The sequence below is a fragment of the Leucoraja erinacea genome, chromosome 20, assembly GCF_028641065.1.
Source record: "Leucoraja erinacea ecotype New England chromosome 20, Leri_hhj_1, whole genome shotgun sequence".
NCBI lineage: Eukaryota > Metazoa > Chordata > Chondrichthyes > Rajiformes > Rajidae > Leucoraja > Leucoraja erinaceus.
The window spans coordinates 17532514-17551068 of NC_073396.1; the positions used below are offsets into that span (position 1 = coordinate 17532514).

The 18555-nt window shown below is 43.7% G+C and overlaps 2 protein-coding genes across 7 annotated transcripts in view; one reads left to right on the forward strand and one right to left on the reverse strand.

Annotated features, from left to right (window-relative positions):
- Positions 1–141, reverse strand: part of LOC129706849 (hexosaminidase D-like) — a 46951-nt gene extending 46810 nt beyond the window's left edge. For 3 of the 5 annotated variants that reach the window (XM_055651411.1, XM_055651412.1, XM_055651415.1), the window contains exon 1: positions 55–141. The gene's annotated coding sequence lies outside the window, so the exon portion shown is untranslated. The remainder of the gene's footprint in view (positions 1–54) is intronic. The other 2 variants (XM_055651414.1, XM_055651416.1) reach the window with 1 other exon arrangement.
- mlst8 (MTOR associated protein, LST8 homolog (S. cerevisiae)) lies at positions 97–17021 on the forward strand. Of its 2 annotated transcripts, none has more exons than XM_055651422.1 (9): positions 97–193; positions 2123–2279; positions 5657–5708; positions 6184–6346; positions 7260–7335; positions 9618–9770; positions 11292–11416; positions 15069–15232; positions 16128–17021. In XM_055651422.1, the coding sequence occupies exons 2-9, from the start codon at positions 2151–2153 to the stop codon at positions 16244–16246; spliced, it is 981 nt and encodes a 326-aa protein (XP_055507397.1). In that variant the 5' UTR covers positions 97–193; positions 2123–2150; the 3' UTR covers positions 16247–17021. The 2 variants fall into 2 exon arrangements, with proteins under 2 accessions (XP_055507397.1, XP_055507396.1); XM_055651421.1 differs by lacking the exon at positions 97–193 and adding an exon at positions 238–375.
- Positions 17022–18555: the final 1534 nt, after the last annotated feature.

Consider the following 18555-nt stretch of genomic DNA (forward strand, 5'->3'; position numbering starts at 1 on the left):
TTGGGAGCGGAGTCGACGATAAGTAAAGTAATGATGTATTTGAAACGTTTTTACTGATTGCTGTCCCTCCTCCGTCAAGGTTGGCCCGTTGGCTGTCACCGGCCGTAAGGCGACGGCTCCAGCATTCATCCAGCGGGCTCCAGGCGGGAACAGTGCGGCCACCTGAGGGGCAACTTAAAGCACAGGCCGGCAGGTGATCTCTCTCTCTCTCTCTCCCCTCCTCTGTGGGCTGGGAAACAGCAGGGTCGAGGTGCAGAGGAGGCGGAACTGGTCGCTGGTTGCCAGCCGCGGCGGCAGGTTTAGTGGCAGGGACCGGCGGAGCGCTCGAAGGACGGACCTGCGCCGAACAGCGCCGAGAGGATAACAGAAGAGAAGGTAAAAGATAACAGGGGAGTGGGAGGAGGAGGAGTGGGGAGTGAGGGGAAGGAACGCGGGTTTCCGTGGGGGTGAAGGAAGAAGAGTTAGTAGGTGGGATGGGATGTTGAGGGAGGCGGTAGGTAAGACAGGGGTGGACAGGAAGGGATGGAAAGGGGGTCGGTAGGGTGGGAGGGAGAGAGACAGTAACGGAGGAGGAGACGGGGAATGGGAGATGAGGAAGGAGTTGGATAGAGGATGGTAGGGAAGGCGGGGAATGTGTGGGGGAGAGGAGGTTGGTGGGTGTGAGGAAGGGAGGGGAGGGGAAAAAGACAGGGTGGGAGAGAAAGAAAGGAGTTGTAGTGTGCAAGAGCTGTCATAGGCAAGAGTGGCTTTTGGGGCCAGGTTGGGGCTGGAGGAAGTTGACAGAGAGGATGGGTAGATAACAGGGTGAGAGCATATTGAAGGCTGAGAAAAGGGTTGTGGATGGAGGGAATTGAATGTGGATGGAGGGAGGTGAATGATCGAAAGGGGGAAGGGAGAGGCACAGGTGTCTGCCTCATGATAAACTCTTCTGGTGCTCAGACATAGTTGGACAGAACCGCTCTTATACTTCACACTTGGAACACCTAACTGTGAAATGCTGCCCTTTTACCTTTCAAGGGAATTCACCTACATCAGTGGTTCTTAACCTGGAGGTCATTTGGGGCTTTGCCGGGGGTCATGAAGGGAACACAAATAACACATCCATTTGTTGAGCCCATGTTCAGGAACCTTACAAAGGTACACATCACATACAGTATTTTGTTTGCGTATGCGCGTACTGGTGTCAAAAAGGTTAAAAACCACTGACCTACATCATCATGACCGCGTCTAATCTCGCCCCAGGCAGATAGATTCTTTATTTTCTTTCGTATTAAAGATACAGCCCACCGAGTTCGCACTGACTTGCGACCCCCCGCATATTAACGCTACCCTACACACACTAGGGACAACTTTACATTTTTGTATACCAAACCAATTAACCTACAAACCTGTATGTCTTTGGAGTGTGGGAGGAAACCAAAAATTTCGGAGAAAACCCACGCTGGTCACAGGGAGAATGTAAAGTCTTGTTCAGACAGCAACCGTAGTCAGGATCAATCCCGGGTCTCTGGTGCTATGGGCAGCAACTCTACCATTTGTCCAAATCTTTGGTTATTGCTTATAGAGTCATAGCGTGATGTAGTGTGGAAACAGGCCCTTCGGCCCAACTTGCTCGCACCATCCAACATGTCCCAGCTACATTAGTCCCACCTGCCCGCATTTGGTCCATATCCCTCCAAACCTGTCCAAAGATGTTCGTTCAGCACTCGAGGAGCTGGATGCTGTGGTCAACAAGCAACAGATGATGTATCCTGACCCCTTTCCCATCATAGCTGGGGACTGCGGGGTTGTTTACTACGCATATGTCCTACAATACCAGAGGATCAAATACTCTCAAACACTGCTATTCCACCAACAAAGCTGGCTATTGCTCCATCTATCGCCTTCACTTGGGGAAATAACACCACCTGGCTGTGCTGCTTCCTGTAGGCAATGAGCAACTGAAAAGTGCACCTCCAGCAGTGAGGACTGCACAGAGCTGGACAGGGGAAGGCAGAGGATTGCTTGGAGACGGTAGACTGGGCATTGCTTAAGGACTCAACAACGGACATGAACAAATATGCCATGGTTGTTAGCGACTTCGTAGCTTTGATGGTCATGTTTATTTTATTTCTTGTTGCAGGTGTGATTTTTCAACAAAGACCGACACCATGAACACCAGTCCAGGCACCGTGGGCAGTGACCCTGTCATCTTGGCCACTGCTGGTTATGATCACACTGTTCGCTTCTGGCAGGCACACAGTGGAATCTGCACCCGGACTGTGCAGCATCAGGACTCAGTATCCTTGCAGTTCAGTCTCACCTAAATGCAAGCAGCATGGTCCGATAAACTGCTAATGGCGTAAAGGACTAGTTGATTTAATTGAGCAATGTTAGCTAGGAGAATAATTCAGGAAAGAAATCTTAATAGTCACACAGCCCACTAGGTGTGCACCAATGCCAACCATCTGACTGCACTGATCCCATTTTAATCACCCTACATTCTCATCCAATCCCCTGAGATTTCACCCCTCACCTACTACACTAGGAACAATTTACCGCAACTAATTAATGTACCAACCAATCGTTTTTGGGATGTTGGAGGAAATAGGAGCATCCAGGCAAACCCAAGTGGTCACAGCAAGAACGTGCAAACTCCACACAAGGCACCACTTGAGTTAATATTGTACTTGGGTCGTTGGAGCTGTGAGGCAGCTGCTCTACCACTCTACCACATCTGTACCACTCCAAAACTCATCTGATTTCCCTTTGGATTTTTCACATCCATTTTGCATGGGGTTGTGGAGTGGCAGTGGGGGAATATTTTTGTCAAAGATTTAATACAATACAAAATTTATCGTGAATCTTTAATGTTTTCTGTTCCTTTTTCAGATTTTTTACATTTCATTTCATTTCCTTCTTCACTGAGTCTGAGAGTTATACAAGTATTGAAACAGGCCCTTCTGCCCACCATGTCCCTGCTGACTATAAAACACCCACCTATACCAATCCTCTTTAACCTACTTTGCCTTAGTGATTCAAGTGCTTGTTTACCACTACCACCTTATTAGGCAGTGCATTCAGGAATGCAAGAACAGTTTTGCTTTTTTTAACGTGCCCAGTGAAAAACACACACTGAATACGTAAATTTCTCTACGCAACCTCTTACTCTTCCCCAACCTTTTCAAAACGCTGCCATTTTGGGGCTTGAAAAGCTTCCTACAGCCACATAGAAATATCTGCAGGAGTAGTTCGTACCTGCACCTCTGCAGGCTGCATCCGGTCAGTATCCCGAACCTGCCTTTCTCCATTTTTAGCCATGGGCGATTTCCCTCTTAATATAGCCATATTTTGGTGGCAGAGATACCAGAATTCACCACTCACTCGTGAAAAAAGTTCTTCTCATCTCGTTTTTAAAGGATTTCCCCTTTATCCTTAAGCTGTGACCCCTTGTCCTGGACTTCCCTAACATCGGGAATAATCTTTAATGAATGTCCAACCCCTTAAATTTATCATCTTAAGATCCCCTCTCAATCTTCTAATTCTAGAGTTTAAACCAAGTCATCCATGGTTAAGACAGTCCTGACAAGCAGTCTGGTGGTTGATTTAATGTCCTTCCTCAGATTTGGAGCTTGAAGAATCTCCAGTGGGTCTCACCAAGTGTACAACTGCAGTTCTCTGCTCCTATACTTTTTGCAATGAAAGATAACATACCATTCGCTTTTTTATTTATTTATTTTTTTTTTTTCCCAATTCCACAAACAATTACTTATTAATTTCCAACGTAACTCTTAAATTGACATGTAATTCCCACATCGCAACTAGCAGATTCTTAGAGACAATGAGTTCTGATTATTGTGCGAAGTAGTTACATGAATGCAGAGATATGAGACTGCAGATTATGGTCTGAGTGCAGGTAGATGGGACTAGGTGAAAATAATTGTTCGGCATGGACTTGTAGGGCCGAGATGGCCTGTTTCCGTGCTGTAATTGTTATATGGTTATATAGATGCTGGTGTCTAGAGTAAAAATCAGGCTCCAGCACCTGCTGAGTTTAGCAGTTTGTTTCTTGCTCCAGACTCCAGGATCTTCTGTCTCTTATGTCTCCATTTTGCCCTCCTCAGCCTCCTCTAGTCTAAAGAAAACATATTCAGTCTCTCTCTGCATAACTCTCTACGCCAGACAACATCCAGGTTAATCTTTGCTGCACCCACTCCAGTGCAATCATGTCCTCCCCACAGTGTGGCAACCGGAACTGCACATAATATTCCAGCTGTGGTCTGTCAAATGTTTTTTTAAGTTTTACTAAGATCTCCTAGCTTAGCTAATGAAGGCGTGAATCTGTTTTTTTTAAAGCACAGTGCTGGAGTAATTCAGTTGGTTAGGCAGTATTTCTGGCGAACATTGTTAGTCAGGACCCTTCTGATGGGGGGGGGGGAATGAAAGGTTGCAGATGGGGGCAGGACAAAGCTTGGAAAGTTATGCAAGTAATAAGTGAATACAGGGAAGGTGGGGACAGATGGTTGGACATAGGCTAGAGATAAAAAGACAGAAGGTGTGAGACAAACGATTGAATAGTTCTGAGTTGTGAGTCTAAAGGAAGGAATGTAGGTTGAAGGGGATAAATGGGTGTGTCCAAGTCAGCATAGGAGTGAGAAGGAGATTGGTAGTTAAGGGCCTGTCCCACTTGGGCCGTCACTTACGCGACAGGCCGGTAGTGACTGATGCGCGACGGTCCCAGCGAGAATCGCGCACGTCATCATGCGCCCGCACAGCCGTCTTGAGCGCGTGACGTCATTTGAAGATAGACACAAAGTGCAGGATTAACTCAGCAGGACCGGCAGCATCTCTGGAGAGAAGAAATGGATGTTTCGGGTTGAGACTTCTTCAGTCTGAAAGAAGGGTCTTGACCCGAAACGTCACCCATTGCTTCTCTCCAGAGATGCTGCCGGTCCCACTGAGTTACTCCAGTATTTTGTGCCTATCTTCAATCTTCTTGGCCCCGCTCTGGGAGTAGGAATGGGGGCGGATCCGGATCCGTAACGGCTGTAAGCCCCAGGCTGAGTTCGACGATTGCTTGCCTGCTTCTGCTGCTGTTGGAGGTGAGACGTTGCGCCGCGCCAGAGTCTTGGGCCTGTCCCACTTTGGCAGTCAGTTACGCGACAGGCTGGTGGCGCGCAAAGATTTCGTTCAGGGCGAAGTCCACACTCCACGCCACTCCACACTCCTCCACACCACTCCATGCGCCCGTCCCATGCTACCCACACGCTAGCAGGTCGCCTAAATGGCGCGCGAAAGACAGCCAAGTGGGACATGCCCTTAAGTTACCCAATAAGACTTGCTGTTTCTCCAGTTTGTGTGACAAGGATTCCAATCACAAAAGCAATTGCCAGTATTACCCAATTATCTATAACCTCATTTGGTGTTTTCAGATTCTAATGTTTTACATAGCTTTATGCATTTGTCCCTCTTTGTCCTCACAGGGAAAATATATTTGTGTCACACTTAGTGTGCCTTCCCCAGTAAATTTATTTTGTCTAACTGTACCCTTTCTGGTGATACTGAGGTTTTCCCTTACCCACCACTACTCGACCTTTATTCAGTTACTTGTACGTGGTGCTGATTTTATGAGTTGTTGAAGATTACATTATTTCCATTTCCTTAGTAATGCTGTCAGCAGGTGAATGCTTTGGAAATCACTCCGGACCGCAGTATGATTGCTGCAGCAGGTGAGCACATGTACTCTCGTTCACTCATGCACTTGATTAACTACCAGGTGGGCTGCTCCTGCACTGAGATATATCACTGTTGGCCTCCATTGGTGAAAATCTAAATGTGGATTTTAATACACGATTTTTGTGTGGTTGAGATGGAAGCAATTGTGTGAAATGAACATCATTTCCACTTTTAGGAGCACTTTGCCCTTGAGGTGCGGGAGGGGAGAGAGTCCCTAGACTGTGTTTGGATTGTTGAATTGTGTGCTTGTGGCTTGCAACAGATCTTCTTCCCAGAGGTGAAAGCGTTAGGTGTTAGTAACCAGTCAGAGAAAGACGCGGTGCACCTATGCATCATCTGTAATCGCAGGTTCTAACAGTATTTTGACCTTATTGCTGATCAGAGCTTGTGCAGATGCATGGTGGTATTTGGCTTGTGTGATCTATCTGGCAAAATGATGCATTTTATTTTCTTTGCCTTCTCTTGTAGGATATCAGCACATCCGAATGTATGACTTGAATTCCAACAACCCAAATCCAGTTATCAACTATGATGGCGTCAGTAAAAACATCACCTCGGTTGGTTTCCACGAAGACGGGCGCTGGATGTACACTGGTGGCGAGGACTGCATGGCCCGAATTTGGGACCTCAGGTACTTACCGGGAGGCCCAGAGTAAGGTGACTTTTGGTGGCATCAAGTATCTACATTTTGATAGGGTGCTGCGAAGACAGTGGTGCTGTTTTAGGATAAAGCATTGGATCCAGGCCTCACCTGTACTTGGGTTCATGTAAATTATTCTGTGCCAGAGCTTTTTGCTGAACCGTTGTCATTGAAATAGATTTCCTAATTGTTTTGTTAAGATAATTTTGTGCACAATTCCAAAACTGACAGTACTTTAAATAGCTGTAAACTGCTTTGGCCCTTGCTGAGGCCAGCACTCCATGGCAATATGACACAGCACAGCTGGTAGAGCCACTGAATCACAGCACCAGGGACCTGGATTCCACCCAGATCTCAAGTCCTGTCTGTGTGGAGCTTGCTCTCCCTGTGACCACGTGTAGATTTCCCCCACATCCCAAAGATGTGTGTGTCGTTTGATTAATTGTCCACTGTAAATTGCTCCTTGTGTAGATGGACGTTGGAATCTGGTGGGAGTTGATAGAATGGGATGAGTGTACAATGAGTTTAAATTGATATTGATAGCTGCACGGACTTGGTGGGCTGTAGGGCCTGTTTCCACACTGAATCTCCATAACTCTAAACGCAATATGTACCAGTTGGGATGGGGAAACCTTAAAGGAAAGGGAGTGTTTCTCCAATTCCAAGTGAATGCACAGATCTTCAAAATCAGTAACTGGTTCGGTTCATGCAGGCCCAGGAAGCCAGGATTGTTGTCTCCTGATGTTGTCTCCTCTGTCCACACCCCACCCTCAGCCCAGGAACACCAAGTCTACAGAAGGCCAAAGTGGGGAAAGGGATGGACTTTTGAATCCTGACTATAACTAAGGCATGGCTGTTGCTCCAGTCCATCTATGACTTGAACTATTCTTTTATCTTCCGACAGGTCACGTAACCTGCAGTGCCAGAGAATCTTCCAGGTCAATGCACCTATCAATTGTGTCTGCTTGCATCCTAATCAGGTAAAGCTCAATGTTTTGCAACGGGCAGACTGCATCCCCACTCCCTCTCAGACCGAGTATGTTATGGTTTCCAGTGGAGATATAGAGTTGTCCAGCACTGTAACAAACTATGTTTATGTCAACCTTTTTGCACACTGCGCTTTGGCTGCATTACGATCCTATTCTTCTATGCCTTGTCTATTTAAGTATCTGCCAAACTATCTCTTAAAGTAGCAATCGTTTATGATTCCACATCACCTTCTCTGGTAGCAATATCAACTACTCTTTGTGTAAAAAACTAAATGCTGAGATCTTCTTTATATCTCCTACCACTTGTCTAAAACTTGTTTGTTTTTGATATCTCCACCAGAGAAAAACAGATTTTGACCATCTACCTTTCTAAGCCTTTCAAAATCATATATATTTCTATCGGGTCACCCCTCAGCCTTGATCACTCAAGGAAAACAAGACCAGCCTATCCTTAGTCTCCCCATAACTAAAGTCCTCTAAACCAACCAGGCAACATCCATGGCAATCTCCTCTGCATTCTCTCCAGCACAGACATTTGAAGCTGGAAATGTGTTTCCCAGTTTCTCCACAGTGCATTACTTGCCAGTATGTGGCGCTGCTGTACTTTGCAAGGTCTTTCCCTAGTTTTTCAAATTCTGAAAAGTCCTGTTGACCTTGCCAAAACCGGCCTTCGACATTCGACACTTTACTCCAGGACTCATTACAGCCTTAAGCAAACGTGGACTTAACAGCTCAATTCCAGAAATGAGGTGGCATGATTGTTATTAATGTCGGCAGAATTTGCCTGTGACAAGAAGTTTAAGAAAAGTGAAAGACCGTGGGAATTAAAAGCAGGTTCTTCACTAGCCAGGGTCGTGCAGTGGTGAATAAAAATAGTTGCGACTGTTGACGGTCAAACATTTCGGCTTTGAGATCTCACAGTGAAAAATGCTTAGGGCAGTGTCAGAGGCACAGCTGCCTGCAGTTGCTTTATAAATGACCTTTGAACATACATTAACTCCACTTCTGACCTCATGGTGGAGCAATGTCCAGTTCCAGTTGCAATTCCTGTTGATGAAGCAGCCCGTGTATACAGCACTTTGTTTAATCTTTAAATCTATTCTCTGCTCTTAGTTCCTCCCATTTCATTATAACTAAGGTTATTATTCCTGAGGATGTCCGATATTGATTACTGAAAATGCCAAGCATGCCTGTGGCCATTAAAAGCAACTCCAAGAATGTTCACATGCAATCACACCTGTTCATTCTTCTCGACTTTGTAGCCAAGTTGGCGGATGATACAAAAATAGGTGGAGGAGCAGATAATTGTAGAGGAAGTAGGGAGTTTGCAGAAGGACTTGGAGAGTGAGAGTGAGTGGACAAAGAGTTCAGAGAGTGGACAAAGAAGTGGAATGCAGCGTAGAAAAGTGTGCGATCATGCACTTTGGTCGTAGGAAAAAAAGCTTAGACTATTTTCTAAATGTGGAGAGGATTCAGAAATCGGTGTAAAAGGACTTGGAGCGCTGGTGCAGGATTCCCAAAATATTAATGTGCAAGTGGAATCTGTAGTAAGGAAGGCAAATGCAATGTTAATATTTATTTCAGGACGACTAGAATATAAAGCAAGGATGTAATATTGAGGTTTTATAAGAACTGGTTAGACCACATTTGGAGTATTGTGAGCAGTTTTGGGCCCATATCTGAGGAGGGATGTGCAGGCATTGGAGAGGGTACAGAGGAGGAATACGAGAATGATCCCGGGATGATTCGGTTAATGTATGAAGAGCTTTTGATGGTTCTGGGCCTGTATTTGCTGGAGTTTAGAAGGGTGAGGGGGGATCTCATTGAAACTTACCAAATAATGAAATGCCTTGATAGTGTGGACGTGGAGAGGAGGTTTCCACTAATGGGAGAGTGTAGGACCAGAGAGGGCAGCCTCAGAATAAAAGGACATGCCTTCAGAAAGGAGATGGGTGGAATTTCTTTAGCCTGATAGTGGTGAATCTGTGGAATTCATTGCCACAGGTGGCTATGGAGGCCGTCTTTGGGTATTTTTAAAGCAGAGATTGACAGGTTCTTGATTAGTAAGTGTGTCAACAGTTACAGGGTGAAGGCAGGAGAATTTGGTTGAGACGAAAAGATAGGTCAGCCATAATTGAATGGCAGAATTGACTCGATGGGTCGGATGGCCTAATTCTGCTCCTCTTACTTATGACATTATGACAAGTTTAAGTTCTGCTTTGGATTCTTCCTAACTATACCGAAGGTATTCATGGGCTTTGCTCTCTTTGCAGGCAGAGCTAATTGTTGGTGATCAGAGTGGAGCCATTCACATCTGGGATCTTAAAACGGACCACAATGAGCAGCTGATTCCTGAGCCAGACGTATCAGTTAATGCCGTTCACATTGATCCAGACGCAAGCTACATGGCAGCAGTCAATAGTTCGGTTAGTGATTTGGCACCTTCACCACAGTAAAAGTCTTCATGACAAGCTCAAAATGAGATGATAACAGCAAAGTTGAGATCTGCATGGTGTGATGGTGGCAATGTCGATGGTGCAGTGAGTTGGGGGCTTGGATCATTGCAACATCTTAACATTGCATTTCAAACTTGCACCATCTGCCAGCTAGAAAGATGGAAGGCAAATAGTTGGAATTTGGGGATGGTAGCATTCCTCCCTCTGGGTCTTCTGGGTCAGCCTGATGTGGACATGTTTACTTTACCATCAACAAAATCAAAATCCTGGAAATACCCCTCACCCCCCCCCCCCCCCCCCCCCCCCCCCCCCCCCCCCCCCCCCCCCCCCCCCCCCCCCCCAACTCAGCTCACAGCAAACCTTAAGGAGGCAGTTCACATAACCTTCTCAAAGAGACAAATACAGTAAATATGTCTGTCTGCCTCCACGATCACATTATTTTCGGGTGGGGGCTGACCAGCTAGTATCCTTGATATTTCTGAAATAAGCCCAGACTATGCTGGAAGCACTCAACTGGTCAGACACATCTATAGAAAGAGAAAAAGAGTTGCAATGTGTTTGGTTTCCAGTGTAGAAGAAATTACATTGTGAACACTGATTGCAATGCACTGGATTGGAAGAAGTGCATGTGAATCACAAGGTCACCTTTGGCTGGACTGTTGGAATCTCTGGATGGTGGAAAGGGTAGAGGTGAAAGGACACAGTGGCGCAGTGTTAAAGTTGCAACATTTCAGTGCCAGAGACCCGGGTTGGATCCTGATTACAGGTGCTGTCGCTGCGGAGTATGTACGTTCTCCCTCTGACCTGCGTGGGTTTTCTCCCAAATACCAAAGATGTACAGGTTTGTAGGTTACTTGGTTTCTGTAAGTTGTAAATTGTCCCTAGTGTGTAGGATAGTGCTGGTGTACAGAGTGATTGCTGATCGGAATGGTCTCGGTTGGCCGAAGGACCTGTTTTCACGCTGTATCTCTATAAAGTAAAAGATATGTATTGAACCTCCTACTTCTTCTTCTTGCATATGGTGTGCACAGCCTAAAGTTGTTCTATTTGATCTTATTTGATTGTGCACGCCTCGTTGAAACAGGATGGATCACGTGAAGGTTGCAATCTCCCACTCCATTGAACCTCCTGCAAATGCAAGAGATAAATGCAAGAGAGGCGTGGGAATAGGAGTGATTGTTGGGGATGGAATGGTAGATCACACAGGAAAATGTGCTTTTGAAATACTAAAAAGAAAAGGGAGGGGAATATGTGAGTGGTGGTGGAATCTCATGATACGTGACCAAAATTGTGAAGGATGATCTGTATTATGTAAAGGCTGATGAGGGGGTTCAGAGGAACACAGTTTCTCTTTCCACAAATGCTGCCTGACTTGCGAGTGTTTTCACCATTTTATTGTGTTTCTGGAATTAATATAGTAGGTTCTTTTTATTTTTGCCCTGATATTTCTGTCTTGTTAATATATTCTGTTTCTTTGTGGTGTCGCATTAGGGTAATTGCTATGTGTGGAATCTGACGGGAGGCATAGGTGATGATGTTACTCAACTCATTCCCAAGACAAAAATCCCAGCTCACAAACGCTATGCACTTCGTTGTAAGTTCAGCCCCGATTCCACGTAAGTGCTTTCCTTTCTATGACGTTTTAATCCCCAGTAAACCTCATAATCAGTATCTTGGTTAGGGTGTTAGGAAGGTGCTTTTGTACCAGTTGTATCCACCACTCTTCTTGTGATACAAAACAAGATCCTAGTTACAAAGTAGTTCATGAGGAAGTGTGACTCGGGTAAGCAATGACTCTGCTTACCATGAAGTGTGCAGCAGAAATAGTGGGGCTGATCATCCACTTGGATCTGCACTAATCTGCCAGAGGATCCCCCTGTGAGAGGGCAATTCCCAAGCGCATGTTAGTGAATGTCCTTTGAATGTTAGTGAATGTCCTTGACAAGCAACCATATTGAAAATGTTGACAGCTCGTGGGAGGCCTTGTGCTGTCCCAAGCCACGGATTTGAGGTGATCTCTCATGACAGCCACAGACCAGGCTGGAAGAGGCTGCGTGGCCTGGTGCCCCAATAAATCAAGTCTGGACAACTACACCCTGGCATACTTTATCAAAAGTCAGAAATATGGGGGAGAAAATTAACCAAAAACATGAGCATATTTCACTGGACTATGATAAGACTTTTAATTCTCATGCTTCTCATATTTCCTTATGACATTCAGCTACTCAAATCTGCTGGCTAACAAGGCATTCCCATCAGTCCTTTGTCCCTACTTGCCTCATTGCAACTTGCTCTCTCTCTCAATTAAAATATAGAACAGTACAGCATAGGAACAGGCTGTTCAGCCTATAATGCCTGTAACTTAAACAAATTCTATCTGCCTGAATGTACTTTCCCTCCATCCATGCCTGTTCAGATGCCTCTTAAATGTTGTTGTTATATCGGTTTCCACTATCTCACCAAAATGGTGTCAGTAATAACACACAAAAAATCTACATCTAGCCTAGATATTTGTGTTTACTACTGCTAAAATGTAAGATGAATAGACAAGATAAAGGATTGAGCTTCAAGGATTGGGTTGTCAATGTGCCTTGCTCTGCTAGTTCAAATATATGTTGATTCTATTGCTATTTAACATTATATAGGACATTAAGTGTATATTACAGATATTAAGGGAAATTCCAAGAGTTTGTACATTAAGGGAAAGAGGTTTCCCACTTAGGAAACCTGAACGGAAACCTCTGGAGACTTTGTGCCCCACCCAACGTTTCCATGCAGTTCCCGGAGATTTTTGTCAGTCTCCCTACCTGCTTCCACTACCTGCAACTTCCGGCAACCACCTGCAACCTCCAGGAACCGCATGGAAACCTTGGGTGGGGCGCAAAGTCTACAGAGGTTTCCGTTCAGGTTTCCTAAGTGGGACAGGGGCATTAGAGAGAATACAGTGCCCTTCAGAAAACAAAGTGTGTGTGCCACAGGAGATGAGGAAAGTCCCCAATGAGTATTTCTGCTATGTTTTTACTGTATCTTGAGGACAGTTATTATTACAGTCGAGGAACTGCTGAACACCGTAAGGCATATGAAGGGAGACAAATCTCCCGGCCTAATCAGATATATCTGAGGACACTGGAAACTAGAGAAGAAATGTCTGAGATATCAATCATTAGTAGATATGGGTGACGTGCTGGAAGGTCTGAAGAAGGGTCTCGACCCGAAACGTCACCCATTCCTTCTCTACAGAGATGCTGCCTGACCTGCTAAGTTATTCCAGCTTTTTGTATCTATCTTCAGTTTAAACCAGCAGTTGTGGAGCAGAGGGATCTAGCAGTACAAGTACATAGTACTTTGAAAGTGTCATCACAGGTAGATAGGGCGATCAAGAAGATTTTTGGCACATTGGCCTTCATGAGTCAAGGTATTGATTATCGAAGTTGGGATGTCATGTTACAGTTGTACAAGATGTTGATGAGGCCACATTTGGAACACTGTGTTCAGTTTTGGTCATGCTGCTATAAGATGGATGTTAAGGTGGAAAGAGTGCAAAGGAGATTTACGAGGATATGGCCAGGATTTGAGGGCCTGAGCTATATGGAGAGGTAGGGCAGGCTAGGATTTTATTCCTTGGAGTGTTGGAGGATGAGGCGTGATCTTATAGGGGGAATCCTGAACCAGAAGACATGGGTGTAAGGTAAGAGGCGAAAGTTTATTATGAACCTGAAGAGCAACTTTTTCACACTGAGGGTGGTGAGTATATGTAACGAGCTGCCAGAGGAGGTAGTTGAGACAGGTTCTATAACAAAATTTAAAACACATTTGGAGAGATACATGGATAGGAAAGGTTTGCAAGGATATGGGCCAAACGTGGGCAGGTGGAATATCTTGGTCAGGATATTAGGCTGGTGGTCTTGTTTCCATGCTGTATGACTCCATGACAACCAGTCAAGCCCCTACGTATTAGTTTGTGTCAGTCTCCTTGTGTTTCTGCTTGATTTTCTTGAACTGGAGGATTCTCCTGGCTGAGTCAACAGCATATCAACCATTCCATTGCTGTTAGAGGCATCCCACTGAGTGCAGATGGTTGCTTTATCTCCTCATGTAATGACTTCTCCACTCAAAGTAATTAGCTGCAAAAACTCTGGAGCAGTGGGTTCTGTGCCTTATAAATATGTTTTTTCATCAATTTATTCCATGAGGCATTAGCAGAACAGGCAAATGAGAAGGGAATGCTATTAATTTCCCAATGAAAGTAAAAGCACATGGCATTTCATTTTCACATTTTTAAAAATTCAATCAAGAATATCTAAGCCACATAATCCGGTTATAGTTTACATATATATCAAATGTATAATTTGGCAGTGTATAAATAATTCAGTGTAGGTTCCAGCTCCGAATTTCAGCATTAAGGAAAAACTACAGTGTCTTCTAAGTGTGAGACAGTTGTTAACTTCTTGCTGCGGCTTGATCAGAGACACTGTCAATGTCCTGCTGCTAAGTGTCTCAATGGGATCTGATGACAGAGCTACAATGGCAGCTGGAGGTGAGTTATTGAGTAGGGAACAAGAGGATGAAAGTTTACCATGGATAGTGGAGTTACTGTTAGATCAGCCAAAATTGTATTACACAATGGAGCAGGCATGAGGGACTGAACATCTTACGTCTGCACCTAATTTGTATGTTCAGAACACCGGCCTGACCCTAGCATACATTTGACAAGTATATTTGCAGTGTGTTGTGTTTAGCTTCTTGTTTTCCATCCTTTATCTGCTGTGCCAATTTTTTTTGGTGAGAGCTTTTGATTCTGCACCAGTCCTTGGCCCTGTATTTTTTCTGTACAGAACAGTGTGTGAACTGTGCTGCTGTGGAGGGTTGAGGTCCCGACCACGGGGGAAAATGGATGAGTACTGGCCAATTTTTGTGCCTTCCACCACAGTGATGAATGCTGTGGTGGATGTTTTTGTTAAATTTTTATTGGGTATTGTGTGTTCTTTATCATAGTACCGCTGCTGACAAATTCATTTCACTTGCACTTTATGTGTAATGTGACGAATAAAACAGTATTGTATTGTATTGTATTGAACAGTGCCTGAACATGGAATGAACGTTTAAATGGAGCAATATATCAGACAAACTGTTGCAAAGAAGATGTATTATAGAACAATCCATCTAACATTTCTTGTTAACGTGCAGTATAATTTAATTCCATTTTAACTTCTCTGTAACTGTGTGATAAATTACTTTCCAACTTTGTCCGATATTCCTTCCAAACAGACTTCTTGCCACGTGCTCGGCTGACCAGACCTGTAAAATATGGAGGACGTCCAACTTCTCCCTCATGACTGAGCTTAGCATCAAGAGCAATAACCCTGGAGAGACATCGCGAGGCTGGATGTGGGACTGTGCGTTTTCTGGGGATTCGCAATATATTGTCACAGGTGAGAAGTAAACCATCCAAGTAAGGAACTGGTTCTATTTAAACACTGCTTGTGATGAAACAGTTATTTTCTAATATTAGTACCCAATTTCAAGTAAATTAAAACATGCTCACTCCAAAGTACAATTGATTTACTTGGAACAATTCCTACTTTGGACCTCTGGGGAAACACTCAAGGATTCCTTGTTGATGATCTAATGCCACAGTTATATGTAATGACCCTGGGCAGAGGACAGCAGTTTAGAGTTGTGTTGGATTTAGAATGTGACTGCATTGTGGCTTGATGACTACATGCCCTGCTTAACATCCGGCAATTATTCACATTTTAGTTCACGCTCTCAGCTCTGAGCCAGAAGGTTGTGAGTTCAATTTTCACTCTAAGATCTGATCATGTAAATTGGATTGTGCTGTAAGGGAGTACTGTAATGTGCTTGCTTTAGGCAAGATGCTAATTTGTTCTTTTTGGGTCGATGCATGAGATTCCATGGTGCCATTTTGAAGACTTGTAGGGGTGACCTCTTCAATCTTGTTCAACGTTATTCTCTGAACCTACATCATAAAACCAATCTAAGTCCAACCTGATTGCTGCATTTTCTACATTACGACAGTGAATACATTTCAGAAGTACTTGATCGGCTGTGCAATGTGCAGATACTTGAACTCTTGAATGGCACTGCATAAATGCAATGTTTGTTTAAAATAACTTTTTTTAAATGTATGTTATCAGGCCAAGTTGTTCATGTGGCTTGGAATCTATCCAACAAGTTGTTTGCGAAGATGGAGTTTGCAATAGATACTTATAAAGCATATTGGCACATTTTAATCTAGAAATTTGCATTCTTGCACAGTAGTAATTCTTTAAGTATGAAGGCTAATGCTTTTATATCCCCATGCAGCCTCTTCAGATAACCTTGCCCGGTTGTGGTGTGTGGAGACTGGTGAAATTAAACGGGAGTACAGTGGGCATCAGAAAGCAGTTGTTTGCCTGGCCTTCAATGACAGTGTACTGGGATGAATATCTCCAAAGGAGCCTGGCCCTTCCCTTACCCTCTTCCTCTCCTTTCCTACACCAAGCACATGAATTGGAATCCTGGCAGGTTGCTTTCATGAATCGCTATGAAAACGTTGATCCAAGTTGCTGCAGTCTGGGACCTCTCTGTGTATTCTATCACTGGACTTGACTTTTGCCACTTGAGCTATGAGATGGTAACTAATGCTACAGTTACTGTGCCTCGGCTCTCACACCAGGATTTCAAGCAGCAGAATGCTGGTGAGTGAAATGTTCGTGCTGTTCTTTTGAACAGTGAAAAAAACATCAGGTGGCATACCTAAACTTGAACAATCTGAAGAGCATTATAAGTTTTGTGGCATTGAAGGGAATTATTCATGAGAGCAGGTCCTTTACATTTAGTGAGGATGAGAATAATTTGAGGAATGAGTTCAGGATTTCTGGTGCAATATATTGAACACACACTAACATTCTCTTAACTTGTGCACCAATAACATATGCTAAGGATATCTTGTGCAGCATGAAGAATGTCTCATGTAAAGCTATGGTATGTAACTTTTGTATGGGTTAAAGATTATGCATCGTTACAGTTTATTGTTTCTGATAACACTTTTCCATATTTTCTTGGTAATTAATTCGAAAAGATTAGCAGTAGCAGTAGGTCTACTACGAGAGCTGGTGTGTTTTCACTGCTCTTTAATATCTAATGTTAAGAAACAATGCAGTTGGTGAATGCTGAATAGCATCTAATGCTGTGTGCAATCATTAAAACTGCAATGAATGAACATATCTGCACTGATTGGACACTCCTTTCCCTTTTATGTGTGTTAGTACCTATTACAAGGTTAGTAGCTATTACAAGATTCTACTGTGGAATAACTGAATCTGAAACAATTCCTCAATTTTGTGCTTCATTTTTTAATATTTACAGAAAATTAATTTATACAAAATTAATTTATAGAATTTGGTATATTTGAAATGGCCGGTCATAAACTCCACCTTTTAAAATTCTCTTGAGAAGGTGGCGCTGAACCTCTCCAGATCTTGTGAAGCTACTCCCACACAGGGACTGGAAGAGGATTTTAACCGTGTCATGGAATAGTATGTTTTTCAAGTTGGTGAGTGACTTGCAAGGGGAATATGCAGGTTGCAACATTTCCATGAGCATGTTGCCCTTTCACTTCAAGGTAGTGGAGATCATAAGTTTGAGAGGGTCATTCAAAGGAACCTCAAAGTTGCTGCATTTCATTTGTAAATGGATTGCACTGCTACCAAGGTACATGGGGAGGGAATGTTTAAGGTTATGGTTTACTTGACATGGATACTACCAAGCTTCTTATTGTTGGAGCTGCCCTCACTCGGTTCCCTGTTGACTGAATAAGTGCTGTCTCATTAGGTACATCAGCTACTGATACTGCACTCACTTCAGAATCTGAGGCCTGACCCCATATCTCATAAGGTGCAGATGGACATGTGGATCGTATGCACCATATTGAATGTTTCTTCTACCATCCCAGTTCAGACTTGTTTGGCTTGCTTTTTCACATTCCATTGATGTAAAGGAGAGTCGTCTCCATATTGACAGGATCCTCTTTTGGATGTGAAGATTAAACTGAGGCTCATTTTTCATTAAATGCTTCCAAAAGAACCAATCACACATACCCAAAGGGAACATTTTCAAGGTTGGTTTTCTCAGCAATCACTGGTGCAGGCTATTTGGCCATGATCATGTTACCATTTGAAAGAATTCATAGAATTCTCCATCACAGAATTAGCTGCATTGTTTTAAAATGCAATAGCAAATCGCTCTAACAGCATGTAATTGACTGGGAAGCATTTGTATGTGCTCTCTCCTCTGTATTCTGTTTGCAGGGATTTGATTTTTGTCTTGTGCAATTTTCCTAATGTGATGATCATTTTATCTGACTTCAATTGGTGACCTCTCTTTTCTCTCTATCCTAATGATCCGTGAATTTTAAAATAGTGAGTGATGCAATTCTACTGAACCTCCATATTGATTTGATCCGTTTTTTTCTGAAAAGCCCAAAAATAGATAAAAGGATATTTCTTCTCTATAACACACGGTATTCTAGAATTTAAATTCCAAGGTAAAATGGTGAATTTTGGTCATTTTAAAAACTATAACTTTACAAGCAAAAGTAAAGGGAATGTAAAGGGAAAAACAATGGGTGTGGGGGGGGGGGGGGGGGGTCAGAACACTGACTAAGTACAAGGAAAGAAAGGAATCCATACTGCGGAACTAAAGAAAGTGGCACGATGAAGCATACATCAAACTTTTTTTAAACAGACTTTAT